At 36.6% G+C, this 18,437-nt stretch overlaps 2 protein-coding genes across 2 annotated transcripts in view; one reads left to right on the top strand and one right to left on the bottom strand.

Annotated features, from left to right (window-relative positions):
* The window catches only part of GNG5 (G protein subunit gamma 5), a 166,025-nt gene that overhangs the window by 8,393 nt on the left and 139,195 nt on the right, over positions 1 to 18,437 (top strand). The window lies entirely within an intron of this gene.
* RPF1 (ribosome production factor 1 homolog) lies at positions 175 to 17,697 on the bottom strand. Its single transcript, XM_054566912.1, has 9 exons — positions 17,430 to 17,697; positions 15,975 to 16,031; positions 13,970 to 14,050; positions 3,871 to 3,966; positions 3,147 to 3,300; positions 1,880 to 1,962; positions 1,308 to 1,489; positions 980 to 1,106; positions 175 to 418 (listed from the first exon to the last, which is right to left on the bottom strand). The coding sequence occupies exons 1-9, from the start codon at positions 17,643 to 17,645 to the stop codon at positions 377 to 379; spliced, it is 1,038 nt and encodes a 345-aa protein (XP_054422887.1). The 5' UTR covers positions 17,646 to 17,697; the 3' UTR covers positions 175 to 376.

Genomic DNA, 18,437 nt, shown 5'->3' with positions numbered 1-18,437 from the left:
GAAAAGTGAGTTAAAAACTGTGCCAGATCCAAGATAAGTCTGGTATAAAACCAGTGTGTTGGTTACACAGTAATCTTTTTTTTCCTCTAGCCCACATTTCATGAAGGTTCATAGCAGAAAGATTGATTTTTGATTCCAACTTAATTATTCAAGTTACCAAAAATAACAAATTTTAGGAAACCTGAATTGCAATTCTTACCAAAATGACTTTTTATTTATATTTCTTACAGAAACAGTGAGTAGTAATTCATGGCACTAGGTAATTTGTCTAGACAGGAAAGAAGATGCTGTCATTAAAGGCCTTTTTGAAGAGTCTTCTGTCAGAATTTCAAGATAGGCCTGCTCATCAAAATCCAGTACTATTCCTTCAGTTACTTTATAAATGGAATTTTCTTCTACTTGTATCCATTTCCCGGGGCTGAAAGTTAGGGGGTAAAAAAGAGTGAGTAACCAATCTGGGTAACAGTGCTTAAAAACTTGGGTCTCTGTTAGGTCTAATATAAAAGGTGCTGGAAGTTACTGTTCCAGTAGATGTATGTGTAAAATATATACAATTTTAAAGTAAAAATCACTTCAGTGAAATACTGATTACTAGACAGAAAACTATGTTTTAAAATAATGAAGTTTTCATTTATGATTTATTATTATCTCCAGATATCTACAGTTCTCAAGCACATACCAGACTTAGGGTAACACAGGCTTATAGATTGCTGGGTCCAATTTAGTAGGTCAATGGCCCAGCAATTTTCCTTAAAGTTTCTTAGTGATGCTTCTGGTCCTTTGAGAACCACTAATCTTTAGGATACTTCAACTGAACTTCAGTTGAAGCAGGGTTAATCACCAGAGCCAAATACCATATCAGTGAGGAAAGACATTCAAAAGCATAACTTAAGGTGTAAAACCCAAAGCTTAAAGAGACATGATTTCCTTCTCATTTTATAATTAAAATCTAAGTGACTTTTCAAGAGTAAGCACATACCTTATGGACCCATTCATATTCTCCATATTTAGAATCAAATGTTCCTTTCTGAAGAGATCTTAATTTTAAGGTAAAACGTGGTCCTAGTTCCTGAATTCCTACTTTCTTTTCACTCTTGAATATGTATCTTCAAAGATAAAAGAAAAAAGTTGAGGATATTAGTTTGCATAAATCCAACTTTTACTTCCCTTAATATTATGTCAGGGTTCAAAAGACAATTTAGTTCTCATCTATGATACCTGCCATAATACATTAGAAAACAGGTTTTTGTTGAAAATGTGTTCCATGATTAATGTCAAAGTCCAAGGAGTTAAGGTACCTTCCTCACCTGTGAAATCTGAAGAAGATATAATCCCGCTGATTGTGGAATGTAGCAACTTGCCTTCCAATAAACTGAGGATCATGGGGAAAGAGAGATGCAAACATCCGTCCAATAGAATGACCCAGTCGTGTTGTAAAATTATTCAGAATTATTTCAGGTATGTGTTCTGTGGGGTCCTTGCCTTTTCTCTAGAAAAATGGTTTAAAGTCACAATGAATTTAGCAAAACCATTATCACTGCAATTTTAAGTTGTATAATATATATGATAAACATGAAAATTTATCTTAATAAATAAGCACAGATGGCTTACCAAACCCATGAACTAAGATGTATCTAAAAGTACTTTATATACTGTGAATGTACCAACATGTTTTAGAAGAGTAACATGTTTCATTGTATTGAAGGCTGTTGGCCTGTCTGCAATAATCAGTCTCACAAGGAAACTGTCAGTAGATAAAACTATTGCTTTAGTCAGAACAAGTGCCATTATTAAAATCAACCTGCTCTTTAGTTACAGCATCTACTTAAGCAGACATTATGAGGAGACCAGTGCCAATCAAGGAATGCCTAAAACTTACCTTAAGTTCTTTACGCAGACGAACACTGCTCATTTTAAAATGAGCAGTTGGTCCATTTGGCAAGTGACTCAGGATTAATCCATCTGTTCAGAAAGCTAAGAACATACTGAACTCTAATACAAATCTTGTATTGTTTAAATAATTGGTCCTCTATACCCAAAGGCTCCTAAAATCTGTAGCTAGGTGAATAGGAACTTATGCTTCTGGGCTAACAAGTTTTCTTACAAAACCTCAAACTCAAAAACATGGTAAGTCAACATAAATCTTTCAGAAAATGGATTAACCTATTGTCATACCTTTTCTCTTTTCACAATATGATAAATAGCTCATCATAATTTTCAACAGGGTGTTTGAGCATTCAACTGAAGCCCACCACTCTAGCAAGAATGAGACAGGAAGGGATTTTAGAGTAAGTACACTTCCATGTAGAGGCTTTATAATCCTAAAAATATACTTTTAAGTTTGTAAGGTGAGGATATGCTGTCAGCTTTGACTATCATCCTACAAAACCAGAGACTCCTAAGCTCCCTTCTTGATGTCAAAGTTAAAAGTTATTAGTGTGGCACTCACAATGTGGCTCCAAACTGCCTTTCTAACCTGTCTCCCTATGGTGTTTCCTAACTGGTAGGCAGTGATACAATCTCCTACACACCATACGCATTAATCTTACCATGTCTTTTTTTTTTTTTTAAAGAACTCATACTATTTTAAATACTTAAAAATAGTGTACTCATTCTGTAAGTTCCACTTCAAATGCCGCCTCTTTTTACATAGTCAAAATTAAGCTCTAAATCTCAGTTTTCATTGTTACTATAGCACTTGTCACTTGAGTTATAGTCATGTAAATCCCGTTTTTCCCATCTAATCCATCAGCTCTTGAAGGATCTATTTCTGACACATACTAGTGCCTACCACATAGCAGATTATCTATCAGTAAATGTTTGAATACTTCTTTTCAAAGATTCACCACAGGTTCAATGTCATGACACACAGACAAAAGTATTTGTGTCATTTGCACACTGAAAAAATTAATCAAATCCTAAGGGGGTTAAGAAAGGTAACAGTCATTTCTTGTAACCTAAATCAAGGTTTGAATCCTTCTGAAAACATTCCTACCAAATACGGTTTGTGTCAAAGGCAAACTACAAAATCCTAATTTATTAATTCCTAAGTAACTGCACTGTACAGAAAGTTTTTATTACTGCTAATCTCTTAAAAACACAACCCATGCAAAATACAAGCCCTTCCTTAAAGAAACAAAGGATACTTGGTGTTTTACGATCTTCATTAATAACGATCAGATCTGTGAAATCTCTTGAGATGCACTGTGGAATAATTTTTTTCAGAGCCAGTCCTCTTCTGTAATAAACATGTGAGTTTGGTATAACTGTGGAGAGCTGTTCACAAAGTCGTACTGTTCTCTGTAAAACAAAATTCACAAAAATCTTCCAAAGTGAAAACAAAAATTTATATTTATCAGAAAAGATATAATGATTATTATAAAATAATGTTAATAGAGAGCAAGGCCAGGAAGAGAATGCAATCTGAACACTGTTTCATTCTTTACCAAAGGCTGATTATACTAAAGCAGTGGCTCTGAATTGGTGGTGATTTCTGTTCCACCAGGAGACCTCTGGCAATGTCTGAAAATGTTTCTGGTGATTATGACGGGTTGGGGGATGGCTGGTACTGGTGGTATCTAGTAGATAGAGGCCAGAGATGCTGCTAACCGTCCTATAATGAGCAGGGCAATTCCCATAACAAAAAATTACACAGCCCAAACGTTAACAGTGCTGAGATTGAGAAACCCTATCCTGAAGAATCATGTTTGGTGAACTTACATTCCATCACCAGTGTTGAATTTTATTCAGCTTATTCACAGGCCTCATCTAAGGCAATCAATCACTAATTAACTCTTCTGAACACAGTTCCTTTAAATAGTCTAAATAATAAACGAACATTAGGAATTCAAGAACTACACAAATTATTACCCCATGAGGTCTATCTGACGTTGTAATGAGAATCTTGGGAGAAGTTTGTCTGTTGAAGTAAGAAGCAAATTCATCTGTAGCTTCATCATAAGCAACCTAAGAACAGAAAAACAAGATAATTTTACATCAAATGCTCTACTGGGCTAAAATTTTAAAAGTAGTTCTAGAGGGATTCTATGACAGGGACTACCTAGCTGACAGATGATTTAAAGGCGGCCTGCAAGGGACTTAGAGATTAATGACAACATGAAGTTGAGTGATTTCCTCTGGGAAAAAATGTCAAAAACAATTTCAGGGCAAAAACTGGAATGCATTTATCCTTAGAAAATGGCTTCAGCCATAGCCAAGAGTATCAGGAAACTTCCTAGAGCTATCCTTTCCCCCATCAACGGGGTCAATAAAAACAGTAACTTTTCATTAACTTTAGGTCTGATGGTAGGTAAGAACCAGAAGTCTTGAATCCAGACACAGTGGGCCCAGTTCCGGGTGGGAGGATGAGTGTGTAAAAACTAGCTTTGCTAGTCCAAGCTTACAGATCCACTTCAGGATAGTTGTGGAAATTCAAAGAAACTATAAATTTAAAGGAGAGCTTCAGAAGTAAAAGAGCTATGGAGAGGCTGACAATGTCTCCACAGATCCCTTGCTAATGGCTTCACTATACATGGAAGAAACTACACGTGGGAGACACATGAGACTAGCACATGTGATTGGCAAGGGAGACGAGAACTGGCTGCAACTTTGAAACATTCCTCAATCCAGACACAGCTTAGCTGGCAGAAGCTATGTATGCTATAATGGATCAAGGTGTTTGAACTTCTGTCCAAATTACTGACTGACCATTAATCCACACAAATGGGAAATCCCTACAGTCAGTTTAAAAATAACAGAAGTGGGTAGACAGTGCAACTGTCAGACAGAAACCACATTTTAGTTCTAGGCAAGTTACTGAAACAATAACAAAAAACCCCAATAACCCTTAAGAAATAAAAAGAATCCAGAGTTATTGCAATACAGTATCCAGTTTTCAACCAAAAAAAAAATTAGATATACAAAGAAATAGGAAAGTATGACCACAATCAAGGGAAAAAGTAGTCAAAAATTGACTGTTGAGTGGGCACAGTGCTGAATTTAGCAAACATTTCAAAGCACCTATAACTAATAAATATAGGGATTTAGTAGGAGATCTGAGATGTCAGAAAAGTCAACTAGAAAACAGATTAATAAAGTCTGAAGAACAGAGAAATTAGAGGAAAAGGAGTAAAGCAGGAGAAACTTGGAGGACACTGTTAACCATTTCAACAATGTTAGAGTCCCAGAAAGAGGAGTGAAATGGGTAGGAAAAAAAATTGAAGAAATAACAAATGAAAACTCCCCAAATTTGGTGAAGAACTAACTTGGCTTTCCAAATTGGAGAAACTTTTGAAGAGAAAAATTAATCACGTACAGGGGAATGATGGTTAATGACTGATTTCTCATCAGAAATAATAAAGGTCAAAACATAATGGTGTACATTAAAAGTAAAGATGGAAAAAAAAAGTCAACCAAGAATTCTATATCCTAAACAACTGTCTTTCAAAAATGAGGGTAAAATAAACATTTTCAGGTAAACAAAAATGGAGATAATTAGCTTTAGACTTGGGACATTTACATGATGTAATACTAGTTGACTAAAAAAAGAAAATTTTACCCTTTTTCAACAGCATGGATGGACCTGGAAAACATTACACTAAGTGAAATAAGCCAGTCAGAAAAAGATAAATACCATATGGTTTCACTCATATGTGGAATCTAATAAAGTGAACTAATAAGCAAAATAGAGACAGACTCAGAGAACAGGATGACAGCTATGGAGGGTGAGATTAGTGGGTGGAGTGATCAAGCAAAAAGGAAAAAGGGCTCATGGAAAACAGTGTGATTGCCGAAGTGAAGAGGGTGTAAGGGAAATAAATGGTGACCAAAACAATACGATACAAAAGAAAAAGACAAAATCCTATAAGATGAAAGAAAACAACACTAGGCAGAGATGTGAATCCATAGGAAAGAAAGAAGAAATAATACATATGAAGGTAACATGTGTGTGTTTATATACTCTTAATTTCTTTAAGAAATTGTTTAAAGCACTAATCACACCACCGAGTTTATAACAAACAGAATATATGTCATAGTATATATGACAATAATGGCACAAACAACAGTGGAGAAAATGAAGCTATACTGGTGCAAATTTGCTATATTTTACCAGAATTGTACCAGTATTTATTGAAGTAGAGTGTCATAAATTAAATGTACATGCTGTAATTCCTAAAGCACCCACTACAAAAAAAAAAAAAAAAGCTTAAAAGAGCAATAAGAATGAAAAGAGCATACTAAAAAAATACTTGTTTAATAAAGAAAGGGAGCAGTAAGGAGGAAGAGAATAAAAATAAAGACATAAAATGTGAAAAAAGCAGATTGGCAGATATAAATCTACATCAATAATTAACAAATAGTAACTGCCAAACTGAAAGTGCAATATCCAACCAAAGTGTCTGTGACACTTTAAATTCAAAGACAAATTGGCTGAAATGTTAGAAGATGAAAAATACATCAAATAAGAAAATCAGGGTGTAAAAAGAAAAAAAAAGTGGGAGATAAAGATTCAATAGAGAGGAACAAAGATAAAAGTAGTTGAAAGGAAACAAAATAGATACATTTTTGGTTAAAAGCCAAATAACAATGAAAAGGGGGCAGTACTGCAGTCTCACTCATGTAGATGTATGCTTCTAAGCAAAATATTGACAGAAAAAAACAACCTCAGTATTTGCAGAAAAAGCATCTGATTAACAGTCTACATGCCTTTGTGATAAACAGCAAAAAATAATTTCCTTAATTTATAATCAGAATATACCATTAACACAAATATTAATGATACGCATTAGAACAGAAAGAAGTATTCTCTTTAAAATCAGGATGCCACTGATGTTTTTTTCCATTTATTTGACATGCTGGAGGTTCCAGGCACCAAAAAAATGAGGGGAGGAGGGGACTGTTAAAGGATTGAAAGTAAAAAACTTACTTGCAGAAATGATTTACCTAAACATGAAATGAAAAAATATTCAGGCAAATTATTAGAAATTAATTTGGGAAACTATTGGTTAAGATCACTATTAAAAATCAACTGTATTTTTATAATCAGCAAATAATTTTTCAGAGGTGTGCCTTACACTAATAAGAAAAAACATAACCAGGAATAGCTCTAAAAATATTTATATGTAACATACATGAAGAAAATTACAAAATTCACTGAAATGCATTTTCAGTATTTAAAGAAGTTCTAATAAAATAGTATTTATAGTGCCTCCCAAAATGATCTGCTTTAGTACAATTTAATATTTTATATGAAAGCCCTGGCTGGGTGGCTCAGCTGGTTGGAGCACTGTCCTGTACACCAAGAAGTTGTGGGTTCAATTTTGATTCCTGGTCAGGGCACACACCTAAGTTGCAGGTTCAATCCTTCAGGGCTTGTAAGGGAGGCAGCTGATCGATGTTTCTCACATCGATGTCTCTGTCTCCCCCTTCTCTAAAATCAGTAAACATATCCTTGGGGGAATATTGAAAAAAAAAATTTTATATGGAAGATCAAAAATCTAGGAAGAGAACACTCCTATGTACAGACTGAGATTTGAGGATAAGGGTGGGGAGGAGAGTCTTATCATGAAACTAAACAATTAAGAAAGTAAAGAACTGATACAGTGGCACCTCTGGTCAAGATGGTAGTATAGGTAAATGTGGTACTTGAATACTCCCCACAACCACATCAAAATTACAATTAAGCTAAAGAAAACCATCATTCAGAACCACGTGAAATCTAGCTGAATGTATTTAAAGAAGCCACACTGAGACTGGTAGGGGGGCAGAGACACAGGCCAGGCTGGTCCCACACCCACGTGTGGCAAATGAAAATTGGGAGGGATATCTAAGGTGCAGCAATCCCCCTGAGAAGAGAGGGGTCCCAGCCTCACATCGCACCCACCAGACGACAGTTCCAGTGCCAGGGAGAGAGGTCCCCATAACTTCTGGCTGTAAAAACCAGCACAGACTGCAGCTGAGTGAGATGGAGGGCTTCCAGAATCCCAGACATTCCTCTTAAAGGACTCATATATGGGCTTAGACTCACTTCCTCTGAGCTCTGGCATTGGGGCAGCAGCTTCAAAGGAACGAGGGACATATGGGAAGAACTGAATTGTCTGGCATCAGAGTGAGAGCTGGAGGGGCAGCTTTCTGCCAGACAGAAGTCCTGGCAGAAGCCATTGTTCCTTTTCTGAGATCCTCCCCCCTACACAGAGCTGGCAGATAGTCACCATGTGTGAGTCTCCATCATCCTGGCTCACACTGTTGCCCACCCTAGTGATTCCCTAAGACCATACCCCATCCAACTTGTGGGTCCATCCAAGCTGTTTCTAGTGGCTTCCCCATACAAAGGACCTGTCTTGGCTCATGCTTCAGGCTTTCCTAAAATCTTTCAAGTAGCATCTGGCCTCAGCCTACCCTATACCTCTGGCTAAATGACCTGAGGCCCAGCACTAGCAACAGCTAGCCTTATTTGCAGCGTGGCCTCTCCTGGGCACCTCCAAGCCCAGCACAAGTAGCTGATTGCTTTGTAGCTCATGCTGGGGCAGAACATAAGTAGCAGCTGACCTTGTCCTGCACCTCCCAGGAGGCTCCAAAGCCAGCACACCTGATGAACAGCTTCAGACCAAGTCGAAATATCATATCCCAAACACGTGCACAAGTGACACACTCAAGGGCTGGACTCAGTGGGCCCAGAGCCCCTGCTCTGTGAGGTGAACCCCTGCACAGCTAATCCTCCACAATGGTTGGTGGTTGCAGCCAGTCCTCACAGTGTATAGGCCTGGGGAGATAAACCCCTCCAACTGAAGTGCCAACAGCTATCAAGGCTCGACTAGAAGAGGAGAGTGTACACTGCCACACGGGGCCAAGGGAGACACACATGGAGAGCCCAGTGTGGGTGATTGGGAAGGCTGTGCCACTGGACCCTGCAGAACACCTACTACAAAAGGCCACCCCACCAAACCTGGGATATGCAGCAGCTCTACCTAATACATAGAAACAAACACAGGGAGGCTGCCAAAATGAGGAGACACAGAAACCTGTCCAAATGAAAGAACAGAACAAAACTTCAGAAAAAGAACTAAACAAAAGGGAGGTAAGCAATATACTATATGCAGAGTTCCAAACACTGACTATAAGGATGCTCAATGAACTCGGTGAAAACTTCCAACAGTAAAAAACAAACAAACAAACAAAAAAACCAACCCAGAAACAAAAACAGAAAACACACACACACACACACACACACCCCTTCCCCCCCCACACACACACAGTAAGAAATGAAGGATACACAAACTGAAATGAAGAATAATTCACAGAGAATCAAGAATAGAGCAGATGAAGCCGAGAATCAAATCAGCAATTTGGAATACAAGGAAGCAAAAAACATCCAATCAGAACAGCAGAAAGGAAAGAAAAGGAATTTAAAAAATGAGGATAGTGAAAGGCAATGGTCCCCAACATTTCTGGCACCAGGGACACATTTCATGGAAGACAAGGGGCAGAGCTCGGGAGGTAATGTGAGTGAAGCTTCCTTCGCTCACCTTCTCATCTTCTGCTCCATAGCCAGGGAGTTAGGGACCCTGGTGTAAGGAGCCTCTGGGGCAACTTCAAGCATAACAACATTCACACCATGAGGGTACCAGAAGAAGAGAGAGCAAGACATTGAAAACTCGTGAAAAAACAATGACAGGACAGAAAACTTCCCTCACCTGTTTAAGAAAATAGACATACAATTCAAGAAAGCTTAGAGTCCCAAACAAAATGAACCCAAAGAGGTCCATACCAAGACACATAATTAAAATGCAAATGGTTAAAGAGACAAAGAATCTTAAAAGCAACAAGAGAAAGCAGTTGCCAGAAAGGAACACCCATAAAACTGTCAGCTGATTTCTCAACAGAAAGTTTACAGGCCAGAAGGGTCAAGAAGTATTCCAAGTGATGAAAAGCAAGGACCCACAAGCAAGATTACTCCACCCAGCAAGCCTATCATTTAGGATCAGAAGACAGATAAAGAACTTCCCAGACAAGAAATAGCTAAAGGAGTAATCACCACAAAATCAGTATTACGTGAAATGTTAAAGAGTCTTCTTTAAGAGGAAGAAAATAAAGGGTCAAAAATATGAACAATAAAATGGCAAGAAATATCTACCAAAAATTGAATTTAAAAAGCAAAATAAATAGAGCAAAAAAAATTAAAAAATGATCATGTTCCATTTTTACGAATTACGTGAATTTAAAATCTAATTCACTTCTTCCCATGTAGATAACTTGTCCCAGCTCAATATATTAAAATAGTTCATTCTTTTCCTGCTGATTTATAATGCCATCTCAATCATATATCAAATTTACTTATAAGTGTGTTTGATTTTTAAATTTCCTTCTGTTCCATCCTCACAATAAATGCCTATGTAGGTATCATATTACCATGTTCAAAATTGCTTTATAGTAAACTTTTTAAAATTTTTTATTTAAAAAAAACCCCGATACAGTGACAAAGTTACCAAGCAAACTGAAAACACAAGAAAAAAGCCAAGCATATATGGGTAGTTGATGTATGACACAACATTACAATTCACTGTAGGGAAAGGTTGCACCCACCTACTCCAAAAATGGTGCTGGGAAACTGGTTATATATGTTAGGGAGAGGATAGGACAAGAAGGAAAGAAATTAGTTTCCTTTCTCACACCAGAGAGAGAAATTAATTTCTGATGACCAAGTACATAAATGTGAAAGGCAACTCTTCAATTCTTCTAGGAAAAAATATGAGACATACGGTCCCAGGATAGAGAAAGATTTCTTAATTATGACAAAAAAAGCATAAATATTACAAAAAATTTTTAAATCCAACTATATTAAGGTCTTTTGTTTATCAAAAGACATCATAAAAAAAGTAAAAAGAGAAGCCACAAATTGGAAAATACTTGCAACACACAGAAAGAATCAGTATTCAAATTATAAAGAAAAGTTCTACAAATCAGTAATCTACACTGTAGGATAGAAAATTGGGCAAAAGACCTAAGCTGCCACGTCTTACCAAAATCACAGTACACACACAAGAAGATGCTCAATAACATTAGAAATCAGGGAAATGCAAGCTCAAACCAAAATGAGTTAGTTCTTTATCACTAGCCTGACTGTAACAAGCAGTAGCCAGAATGTAGATGACCAGGAACATTGCTCTTACACTGTGGAGGTGCAAACTGACCATCATTTTGCAAAACATTTTGGCACTATCATGTAAAGTTGAATATTTACACAACCCCATGACCCAACAAATTCTCCTTTAGGTAGATATTAGGGAAACTTTTACATATATACGGCCTTGATATGCCTATGATCCCTAATTTACCTCCAGTCAAAACCTCCTCTATAATCTTGACAATAATTATACCATCCTTCTAACTGCTCAGGCTAAAAACTTCAGTACCATTGTTGAATCCTCTTTCTCTCACACTGCATCATAACCAATCTTTCAAGAAATTGCAGTGGCTCTAATTTCAAACATACCTGGGGGTGGGAGAAGGGGAATGGGGAAAAAAAAAAAAACAACGCACCTCAGAATCAGAGAAATTCTCAATATTCAATTAACCAACAAGGTCCAAGTCATCTTGTCATCATCATCATCTCTTTCCTAGACTACTTTAGTAGCTAACTAGTCTGTTTAAAACCTTATATCCTCAGTACAGCAACCACTTTTAAAAATTAAATATGATTACATCATTCCTCTGTTCAAAACCATCGAAAGGCTCCTCATCTCACTAGGTGTAAAAGCCAAATTCCTCACAACATAGGTTTGTAGGTAGAGTAATCTTGGTTGTGGGTCCTTGCTTTTCATCACTTTGAATACTACTTGACCCTTCTGGCCTGTAAACTTTCTGTTGAGAAATCAGTTGACAGTTTTACGGGTGTTCCTTTTTAGGCAACTGTTTTCTCTTGCTGCTTTTAAGTCAACAAAGTCACTAATCTGGCCCTACCTTTCCCTATACTTTCCTGTCATCTTTTCTACAATTTTACCCCATTGCTCACTTAATTTCAGCACATTAGCTTCTTTGCTTTTCCTCAAAAACATGCTAAGTATGCTCCTGTTTTAGAGCTTTTCCAGGGGCTATTTCCCACTCTAGAGTACTTTTCACCCAAAGATGGCTAATCTCTTCACATTCACCAAGTCTTTGCTAAAGGCTATCTCAATGAAGCCTACCTTGACCACTGTATATGAAATTGCTACCCACACCAACAGAAAAATGGGCAAGAAACATCAACAAATAATTGATTAAAAAGAAAGGATGTTCAACCTCGTTCGTAACAAGAGAGCAGCAAATTAAAACTACACTGAGATACAATTTCTCACTTGTCAGACTGGAAAAAATTATTTGTAATTACAAAAGTCTTGAAAGTTTTAAAAATAACATTTATTTATATAAACCTCAAAGTCCCCCCCAAATACTTATTAATTACAAAGGGAAAAACTGTAGCTATAACAGAAGAAATATGGCAGGCATTCTAATTAAGTAATGAAAGTTAACCAGTAATGGAAAAATCAACAATATGTGAATCCTGATAAGAGGCACTGAAAAGAATATAACATCATATCTGTAGTATTCCTGTCAAAAGTACATACACTGAATATAATCATGAGCAAACCTCTGACTCATTTTTAGTGAAATTCTAGAATACCTGGTCTGTACTCTTCAAAAATGTCAATGTGATTAAAAGCAAAGAATGTCTGAGGAACTGTTCCAAATTTATGGAAGTTAAAGAGTCATTATAATGGAATGAAATGCATGATCTTGGGTTTTTCTTTTGCTAAAAATAATGTCATTGGGACAACTGGTAACATCTGAATAAGCCATATAGATTACTTACATAACATTGTGTATCAATGTTAATTGTCTGATTATAATAACTATTCACTATGTTTATTTTAAAAATACAGTTGTTAGTAGGCAAAAACATACTAAAAGTATACAGAAGTAAAGAGCCTTCATGTCTGCCTGTCATTACCCTCAAGCATTTCAAAAAGAATATAAATGAATTGGCTTTCATTTCACAAAGTGTGGTACAGTTTAATATTTAGGAAATCTGGGTGAAGAATATATATACACACACACACACAGACACACACACTCATATTTTTCTATTAAGTCTGAAATTATGTTAAAATAAGTAAAATGTATACACATAAACTCCTGTATATATAAAATTGCAAATTCTAGGAAGTCCTGAATCTCCTTTACTTACTTGTTAACTCTAGTAACCTATTATCTGTTAACATATGATTTTTTTTTTTATATATTCATTTTTTGTTTTCCCTCCTGCAATGTAAGCTCTGGGCGGACAGTAAGTTGATGTGTATATGTATGCGAGTGTTTTGTGTACTGATGGATCCCAAATCCCTGAAACAAATTCCAATACATAGTAGGCAATCAATAAACATCTGGTGGAAGACTGAGGGACTGACTGAATGACTGTACCAGGAAGTATGTGAAAGAACGTTGATAAAATGCATTGTTTGAAAGAAAACAACATAACAAAACCAAGTGTACCCTACAAAAATTTTAAAAATATATTTAATATTTTAAAAACCTTGATTCTTTGTACTGCTTTTCCCTTTAAAGGGAAAAGGTGAAAAGTAGAGATTTTGAAATCAGGAGTTTTACAAGGACACAAAAAAGAACATCAAATATTATTCCTAAGTATCAAAATCTCTAACAGGTACTAAAAAATTCTACAGGATAAAAAATACTTTTCAAATGATAGATAAAAAAGGAGTATTAATGACAAAAAGTTTACATGGGCATAAAATAGAATACATTTCTGGAAAATAAATCACTGCCTTTTTCTATAGCATTATTGGGAAATTTAATTATTAAAAATCTATAGCAAATAAGATAATGTGCCAACAGTATAGCTGTATCAGTCCATTATACAAATTCAGCAGCAAGTATTTTAAATCAGACAACATATGAACAGATAATTTTTCATTACCTCTTCATCAGTAGGGTCTACTGTGGTTTCATCATATACTCGCTGGTTGTCAATGGTTTTGGGTATAGGTTTTGGTGGAGCCTAAATAAAAGAAAAAAGATTAAGATGTAGTAGAAGCATTTAACATAAATAATTTTGCATTACAGTGGGAAAAATAACAGAAATTTGCAAACAAACCAAAAACTCAATCTGTTCCTCAATTCAACACACTGTTACATCAATCCTAACAACGAGTAAAAACAGCTTTTTAATTCTTTGAGGGGAAACACACATACAAAAAAAGAATTGCTAACACTGGATCAAATGACTTAAAACCAGACAAAAGTCACGGACAAGAAAGTGAGATCAAGGTAACTGTCCATTAAGAAGAGAGACATCAAACAAAATGGAAAAAAATTACAAAAGTACATATACCTGTAGCTTTGTCCCAAAACTCCCAAAAAGCTATTCAGAAATATATAATAAAAGCTACAAACCTGTTTACATCTGCTAAACTAGTAATTCAAGTTTGGGGGATTTATGGTAATGAAAAAAGGGGGAAGCAATTTACGTAAAGAAAGATGTCATATCACTATTGTTAATAGAAATGAACGGCAAATGTCCAACAGCAAGATAATGACTATAGCACCTTAACATAACGGAATATTGTCACAATCAGCAATCATGCATACTCAGCAAAAATTGTGTAAATGAAATGTTGAGAGTAGGCAACAGAATTGTTAACTATATGCTAACTGAAACAGGCTTTAAATATATGTACACTAGCACAGACATGAACCTGAGTTGATGGTGTTTAGGATTTTATTTTTTATTACTCTAACAAAACAAATATTAAGTTTTAAATAATTTTTTGGAGGAGGTAGTTCTAGAAAGTCATCCTTCAATACAAAAAACAGAATGGTGATATTTTTAAATGGTGATCAGCATATTAAGTTGCTGTAACTGACTGATTATTGAGAGCTAAAAAGAGACTAACATCGCTTGATAGAATTTTGCAGGTCAAAATAGTCTAATATTGGCAATTTCATGTTAAACCTATCTCTAAATACTATTAAGAGAATGCATGAAAAAGCGGTGTTTCATTTCTATACAGTCTACATTTTTCCCTTCTTCACAAACACTTATCCTTACTCTGTACCTCATCCTAAGAGATTTGAGGGGGGAAGAGTTGTATGTTTTTAAAATTTTACAAGTATAAATTATAACCTAGAACTAACTATAAGTGAAATGAAACGAAATAAAAATAACTTAGCTGTACAATGATGTGGAAGTATTTAGCAGTTCCTTTTAAAATTTTCAGTAGAAAGATTTCAATTCTGATCAGTATCAAAAAAAAAAAAAAAAGCCAAATGCTTTATTTATTTCTGCTCTGCTCTCTTTGCCATAATCCATCGAGGTATCTCAACTTCCTTCCATTCCCCATTCCCACTCTTCACAGATTCACATCCTGTGTCACTCTCATTCTTACAGACCCAACCCTATAAAAGAGGGTCTCTCCTGTCTTGCCTCATCCTCGCCTGCCTGACAAAAGGCCTTTGCTTCAAATCACAAGAGCTCCAGCTACAGGCCTAACTTAGGGTGCTTCCCCCATTCCTAAAGTCAGGGGAGTATGTCTGTGCCTCTCAAACACATAAAGTAAAATAAGCAAGTCAAAGTATACATACCATTTATGTGAAATTTTTTAAACATGCAAAACTTCTCCATTGTGTTTGTTTTGGAACATGAACATACACAGTAAAGATAAAAAAGAAATGCCTGGGAACAATAAACAGCAATTTCATGAATGGTTACCTCTGGAGGAAAAAGCAACTAGGAATACACTAGGGGCTTTGAAAATGATTTGCTGATGCATTATTTCTTAAGATGAGTAAAGAATAGAAAGGGGTTGGTTACATTATTTTTATACATCTGAAATATTTCATAATAAAGTACATCATTCAACATAAATATCATTGAGCAGTCCTTTACATAAGATAGAAAGCAGATGGCTAAAAATTTTAGTTACCTTATCACCAAGAGCCTCTCTCTCTTTTTTAAGTTTTTTCTTAGCTGCCAACTTTTCCTAAAGGGTTTTAAAAAAGAACAATATTGAGAAACAATTAGTTACATCACAAGCACATACTAAAACTATAAATTACTGATGCTACAAATCCTTAGTGATCTTCATAATGTATTAAAATTAAAAGGTTAACATAGATTTTAATAACTAAGTTATTGTAAAACAAATAAGCTGGCCCACCAATAAGATTTCTGTAACAAAAAGCCTGCTTCTTCAAAAAATAAATCAACAAAAATCTAAATTGGCCAATTATGAATATTTAAAAGTTTCACTAGCTTTATCTTTTACTGTAAAATCCTATATTAAGTAAAAGTGCACAATGTATATCTAAAAAATTTCTGCTCTTTTTTTCCTGCATTCCTAACAAGTTACATCCTAAAGAAAACCATGGCTATGCTGGTTGTTTCTCTGGGAAACTACCAAAAATAAATGGGAACGGGAGGTTCATTTCCACGTTGCTTCCAATAAAAGCATCACTAGCTCCCCATGTATTCCATAATCAAAATGGACTTTTAAAATTATTAAGAACTTGAAAAGTTGAGTTAAGACTGTACTGTCAATGTGTATCTTCTGGACATTTCTGAACAGAATGCTTGACTCACAACAGAAAATGCTTTTTCCTCCTCAGCGTTTATTAACCCTCAATCTATCAGGCCGCAAAAAGTCTTCTAGGACACCCTTTCCCCTACACTGGCACGCACACCAAAAAGGATTAGATGCTCCTTTAACGTACTCCAATACACGTTAGCCATCAAGACGAGTAAGACTCAGTCTAGGACATCAAAAAGCATAGTAAGAGGAGGCAGGCACATAAAAGGAGTATTGTGTGTGGGAACTTTCATAATGTACAAGAATAAGCAAGCTTTTGCTTTCAACTGCAATTTAACCACAAATGAGCACTGTCAGCTTGGGCTTTATTTATTGCCCCCTACTAGTCTACCTCCCCAGAAGAGTAAATACAATTATTAGAAACTTTACAGCACTAATTTCGGTAAGAGTTGCGTCAGAGAAGCATCACTTCGAATTTATTTATGTACTGCCTGCATTAGAGTCTATGAATTAACCAACCGAAGGTGGACGGGACCAAGGAGACGGAGATTTTTGTCTCATAGATTAGAAGCAAGTAATTTTCATTACTTGGAGAGGACTTGTTGCTTTCATTCTTAGCCAAAGTCCCCAGCAAGAAACTGGTAAGAAAGGGAGTCCCAGAGGCTCCGGCAAAAAGCAGGACGAGGGAACCAAGGCATAACAAGATGCCTGGCCTAATCCTTCGGATGAATCAGCCCCACTCGGGTCCCCAGGCAGGGGTGACCACTCTAGTTCAACATTCTCACCTACATCCCACCGCCCGCGCACACAGGACACTGCACATGCGCCATGCCGCCTCCACCCCTTTCATACCTTCCGCTGCTGCTGTTTCCACCGCGTGAACATTAAGTGTCGCCGCTGTTTGTTCTTGATCTCCGAAATGCTGAAGCCGGGAGGAAAGACAGACGCTTTTGGGGGTTGGGCCCCGCTTTCCGTCGCCCCATCCTTAACGATTGCCGTCTCTTGAGGTTCTTCGGTAGCAACTTTGCGTTTCTGGGCTTTCTTTCGACTGCCGCTGGTCTTCTCCATAGTGTTCGTTCCTTGACGTCTGTACGGAAACGGAAATAGCTTTCTCCTCTGGCCCGCCTTCTTAGGCTTTTATTTCCGGGGGAGGGAAATTCATAATGAAAACTGCAGAGTGCCGCGTGAGCTTTAGCTATTTAAGACGGTGCTGAAATTTAGGTCTGGGGAAAGCCAAGCGGATTGCACAGCTTTACGGGCGGCGAAGTGATGAATTCGTGGAATTCTATGTTGAGCGTTTTCTATGTGCCGAGCCCTCAAAACATTGGAACAAAATCTTTGTCGTAGAGTTTACATTCTACTACAGAGACCTAAAATGAGCTCACAAATAGTGTGATGAGCTATAAAGTAATATACGGTATGGGAAAAAAGAAAACACAACAAACAGGGTTTAAGAAGATGACAGGGTAGAAGGGCATGTTGCAGCCTTTAAAAAAGAAATCATGTATGCCCTGGCTGGGTAACTGGGTTGGAGCGTCCTCCAAATGCATCAAAGTTGGTGTTCTATCCCTGGTCAAGGCACATGCAAGAGTCAACCAAATGAGTGCATAGATGGATGGGACAACAAATCTATATCTGTCTCTTTTTCTTCCCTTCCTTCCTCACTCTCTAAACAAACAAACAAAACCATATAGGCTTTGCTGAAAAAGTTACATTGAGCAAAGATTTGAAGGAAATGATGGGGGTAGAGCTGCTAATCTGAGAAAAGCTCTCCAGGCAAAGAAAACTCGCAGCTTCAAGGTTCATAGTCAGTAGCAAACCTGGCATGTTTGGGAAACACCACGGAGGCCAGAAGTCAAA

This window comes from Pteronotus mesoamericanus, unplaced genomic scaffold (genome assembly GCF_021234165.1).
Source record: "Pteronotus mesoamericanus isolate MK-2021 breed Mesoamerican mustached bat unplaced genomic scaffold, CSHL_Meso_final contig_181, whole genome shotgun sequence".
Classification (NCBI taxonomy): domain Eukaryota; kingdom Metazoa; phylum Chordata; class Mammalia; order Chiroptera; family Mormoopidae; genus Pteronotus; species Pteronotus mesoamericanus.
Note: the sequence above shows the minus strand (reverse complement) of the source record. Positions and strands in the feature narration are given on the sequence as shown.

Excerpts from the sequence above, each read along its gene's own strand:
- RPF1 (XM_054566912.1), bottom strand. The coding sequence starts at position 17,645 with ATGGAGAAGACCAGCGGCAGTCGAAAGAAAGCCCAGAAACGCAAAGTT. Across the intron at positions 16,032-17,429 it reads GGAAACAGCAGCAGCGGAAG|GAAAAGTTGGCAGCTAAGAA; the intron begins GTATGAAAGGGG and ends AAAACCCTTTAG. Across the intron at positions 419-979 it reads AATATGAATGGGTCCATAAG|CCCCGGGAAATGGATACAAG; the intron begins GTATGTGCTTAC and ends CCTAACTTTCAG.